General features: G+C 41.4%; 1 protein-coding gene across 1 annotated transcript in view; it reads left to right on the top strand.

The window, feature by feature from the left end:
- LOC116693733 (ceramide kinase) overlaps positions 1 to 2,469 on the top strand; it is a 63,676-nt gene that overhangs the window by 53,971 nt on the left and 7,236 nt on the right. The window contains exons 11-12 of the mRNA XM_032522941.1: positions 186 to 265; positions 1,385 to 1,590. Coding sequence (XP_032378832.1) covers positions 186 to 265; positions 1,385 to 1,590 — 286 coding nt within the window. The remainder of the gene's footprint in view (positions 1 to 185; positions 266 to 1,384; positions 1,591 to 2,469) is intronic.

The raw sequence follows: 2,469 nt of genomic DNA, 5'->3' as shown, positions 1-2,469 counted from the left end.
GGGGGGGCTTGTGAGCCAACTATCTAAGGTGGTTCAGGGACATGTCTATGTATTGAAAAAAGCAACAAAAACATTGAAAAAAAATATAAGATTTACCAGTTACTGTAAGTTTTGTAGCTATAACAGTTCTGTTCTGGTTACATGTAATTCCATATACTTGGTGTGTCTTTTCATATTCCTTCCAGCTGTGTGGTTTGTCAGCACAACAGGCAGCTGCTTCCAGAGAAAGCTGAGAGGTACGAGGTGGACGAAGCGTCAGGCAGCGGTGAGCGCAACAAATCTTCATCCAGGGCTTCTCAAACACAATTAATATGAAAATTAACTGTCTTTGGACTAGATTTCCTGTCAAAACAACTGATTTTACACAAAAGTCACACAGACTGAAAGGAGGTGGAGACTGCTAGCCTGGCTTCATAAAATAATATAAAATGTCTCTTTCAACAGACAGACGGACAGTAAGAGAGACAGTAAGAGAGAGAGACAGACAGTAAGAGAGAGAGACAGACAGTAAGAGAGGACAAGACCGACGCAGTAGGAGAGACGACAGTAGAGAGAGAGACAGACAGACAGTAAGAGTAACAGTAAGAGAGACAGACAGACAGTAAGAGAGAGAGAGCACAGTTAAGAGAAGAGACAGACAACAGACAGATGGACAGTAAGAGAGAGAGACAGACAGACAGCAAGAGAGACAGAGAGAGAGAGACAGACAGTAAGAGAGAGAGACAGACAGTAAGAGAGAGATACAGACAGTAAGAAAGAGAGAGAAGAAAGACAGTAAGAAGACAGACAGACAGAGAGAGAGACAGACAGTAGAGAGACAGACAGACAGACAGTAAGAGAGACAGACAGACAGACAGTAGAGAGACAGACAGTAAGAGAGACAGACAGTAAGAAGACAGTAGAGAGAGAGAACAGAACAAACAGTAAGAGAAGAGACAAGACGACAGAGATAGAGATACAGTAAAGAGAAGACAGACAGACGTAAGGAGAAAGACAGTAAGAGAGAGAGAGACAGACAACAGTAAGAAGAAGAGAGAGACAGTAAGAGAGAGAGCCAGACAGTAAGGAGAGAGAGACAGACAGATAAGGAGAAAGCAGACAGTAAGAGAGACAGACAGACAGACAGACAGACAGTAAGAGAGAGAGACAGACAGTAAGAGAGAGAGACAGTAAGAGAGAGAGAGACAGACAGTAAGAGACAGACAGACAGACAGACAGACAGACAGACAGACAGACAGGTCTACTGAATGTATTTATGTTTGAACCCCTGCTGAAGTGTTTTCCTCAATAAAAGCCAAACCTCCACTAAACCTGGAGTGATGCTTGTTTGGTCGCAGCAACAGAAGTGAAATCTGTCCTTTTTTGGGGGGTGTGTTGGTTTTAGAAAGCGACAGCGAGTGGAGGACACTCCGAGGGAAGTTCCTGGCTATAAACGCTGCCAGTATGAGCTGCGCCTGTCCTCGCAGCCCCAAAGGCCTCTCACCTGCCGCTCACCTGGCCGACGGCACCACCGACCTCATCCTGGTCCGGAAGTGTTCCCGCTTCGACTTCCTCAGACACCTCCTGCGACACACCAGCAAAGACGACCAGGTAGTAAACCAGTATTTGGGTTTTTGGTCTCTAAAAAGACTCGATCCCAAACCCTAAGTGTGTGTGGGGGGGGGGGATTGAAAGCCATATGTATCGTGATTTGATTTATTTTCCCCTAGAATACATTTATTTTGTTCATTTCGTTTGTTTATATTAACCAAATATTTTTTACCTACATATTACATACTACATATTGTAATACTACATATTAACTTCTATTAATATAACTGATATTATGGTTACCTGCTTTTGCATTATCCATTTAATTACATATTCAGATTAATTTTAACGTCACTTACTTACACTGCGATGTTGTTTTCTTGTACTACGACCAACTGCCCTTTACTTTACTTCACAATATCTTATGTGACGCCACTTCACTTCACTTTACTTTACTTTACTTCACAATATCTTATGTGACGCCACTTCACTTTACAATATCTTATGTGACGCCACTTCACTTTACTTCACTTTACAATATCTTATGTGACGCCACTTCACTTTACTTTACTTTACAATATCTTATGTGACGCCACTTACTTTTAGCTTTTACAATCTTATGGACGCCTCACTTTAACTTTACTTACATATCTTATGTGACGCCACTTCACTTTACTTTACAATATCTTATGTGACGCCACTTCACTTTACTTTACAATATCTTATGTGACGCCACTTTACTTTACTTTACAATATCTTATGTGACGCCACTTCACTTTACTTTACTTTACAATATCTTATGTGACGCCACTTCACTTTACTTCCGTCTACCTTCTGCACGTTGTCTGTTGTTTGCCTGTTTTTCTTGTGTGTTTACTTGTTTTGTTTGTTTTGCTTTTATTGTAGAAAATGCTGCTGTAACAAGGGAATTTCCCCGCT

This window comes from Etheostoma spectabile, chromosome 8 (genome assembly GCF_008692095.1).
Source record: "Etheostoma spectabile isolate EspeVRDwgs_2016 chromosome 8, UIUC_Espe_1.0, whole genome shotgun sequence".
Classification (NCBI taxonomy): Eukaryota; Metazoa; Chordata; class Actinopteri; order Perciformes; family Percidae; genus Etheostoma; species Etheostoma spectabile.
Note: the sequence above shows the minus strand (reverse complement) of the source record. Positions and strands in the feature narration are given on the sequence as shown.